We start from the raw sequence: 1,797 nt of genomic DNA on the forward strand, positions 1-1,797 counted from the left end.
GCTCTTGCCCCGCACAAGCAAGGAGCTTGATTTTTCAAATGTTCCTCCAGGCAGTGAGAGATGGTGGACTGAATCTGTCCAGGCTGAGAAGGGTACTGAGCCCACACCTTCCCTTCTAGCCACTGGAGTAGAAACCAAAACTGTTGGTGGGTTTTACAAGGATGTCATGGGCCTTAATCTGAAGGAGCAGCCAAAGGTAGCAGTGTTCAGGGTGGATCCAAAGTGGACAGAGCCACCTCTGCTCTTCTGATAACCTTCGTGTTTCCTCCAGGTGAGCCTACACAGCTCGCTGCTGCATGCGCTGGCTGGTTTGCATCCACTCCTGAGGCTCCGAGTTCTCCCCACAAGTGTTTTTCCCCACAGAGTCACAGATTTCAAGCCTGTGACCAAGTGGCTTAAAGCACGTCACCACAATTGCCTCCAATCTTGATGCCCAAATCCTCTGTTGGATCTTGCTCAGGACTTGTCTGAGCATCATGCCTGCCTTTCTGCTCTTTCAGCACATCTGTGTGAGAACCACTTTCAAGAGAAGACAGGAAGTTCAGTCAGACCCAGGGGAAGCTTGGTCAAAGTTTTCTTTCACTTTTCTCATTAGAAAATTCTACTATGGCTGTTTCTTTAGTATCCACGTTTTCCCATAAGTGCTGCATCTCAAACGTCTCTGGAGCAGCATCAGAAGTAACATTTTTTCCACCACCGAGGGTCCTTTGTTGTGAAGTTGTCCCAGAATCTGTTAAAGGTGGTGCAGCGTTGGTATCTGACACTGTACTGGGACTGTGGAAGCTTGGTAAACTCCATCGCTGAAGGTTTCTCTCATGATCTGTTATGAAACCGGCTATGTTACTACCATGGGGTTCATGTTTGGGGTCCCCTATCACAGTAGGAAGTGACTGATGCACCTCAGGGCCTGGGAGGTATGTAGTCATTTCTGGGGGGCAAAAAGGATGGTCCAGAAGAGTCACATTTTCCTCAGTTAGGCTCCTTTGGAGTGTCTCTTCTGGCCTGCTTGCAGTGCGTTCTGTTTGCAGATCTGGTTTGCCCAGCAGATCAGGTGCTTTCTCCTCGGCTTCAGAGATGACAACCTCAGGAACTGGCTTGTTTGTCTCAGATGAGGTGTCACTTTCGTCAAACTGTGCCTCACTCCTTGAGGTTTCAGTTATGGGTCCTAGATCTCTGCTACTATGAAGTCTGCTACTTCTGTCAGCTCCTTCATGTTTCTTCTTGAAGCTTGAGGTAGAGTGTCTCCCTCTTGTGTGCATTTCTTGCAATCGTCTGATGTGCCCCTTTTCATCTGCTGGGAAAAACACCGAATTCTCACTTGTCTGCCGACTGTAGCGCCGGTGAGCCGGGGATGAAGGGCCCTCATGGACGCTGAGAAATCTCTTGACTCTTCTCAGCACTGAACGTTGTCTTCGGTGTTTCTCTTCTTCCCAGGGCCACTCTTCCCCATAGAGGAATTCGGTATCAGCCAGTCTGCCAAATAAAGCCAGGTAGCATGTGTCACTTACATACAGGAAACATGAGGTCCACATGCACATATATCCTGCTGTCTCAGCAAGAAGACACAGGAACCAAGGCCCTAGAGTGTCCCCAAGGAAGAGCATGGAAGGGATAAAAAAGGGGTGAGGGTGCCAGGAAACAGTGCCTGTGCCTTTGGACCAGCCAGATCAATGAAAGCTCTCCATGTCCAGATGTCTCTTCTCCTGAAGACCAGGCTGGGAGGGCATCCAGCCAGGCACCTGTCCCTGTTTCATATTTGGGCTGCAGCCCTCTGTGGCAGCTCCCCCTGGTTAGGCT

At 50.0% G+C, this 1,797-nt stretch overlaps 1 protein-coding gene across 1 annotated transcript in view; it reads right to left on the reverse strand.

Moving 5' to 3' along the window:
* Positions 1–566: 566 nt before the first annotated feature.
* Positions 567–1,797, reverse strand: part of BEST3 (bestrophin 3) — an 18,047-nt gene continuing 16,816 nt past the window's right edge. The window contains exon 9 of the mRNA XM_009646263.1: positions 567–1,473. Coding sequence (XP_009644558.1) covers positions 567–1,473 — 907 coding nt within the window. The remainder of the gene's footprint in view (positions 1,474–1,797) is intronic.

The sequence above is a fragment of the Egretta garzetta genome, unplaced genomic scaffold (assembly GCF_000687185.1).
Source record: "Egretta garzetta isolate BGI_Z169 unplaced genomic scaffold, ASM68718v1 scaffold68, whole genome shotgun sequence".
Classification (NCBI taxonomy): domain Eukaryota; kingdom Metazoa; phylum Chordata; class Aves; order Pelecaniformes; family Ardeidae; genus Egretta; species Egretta garzetta.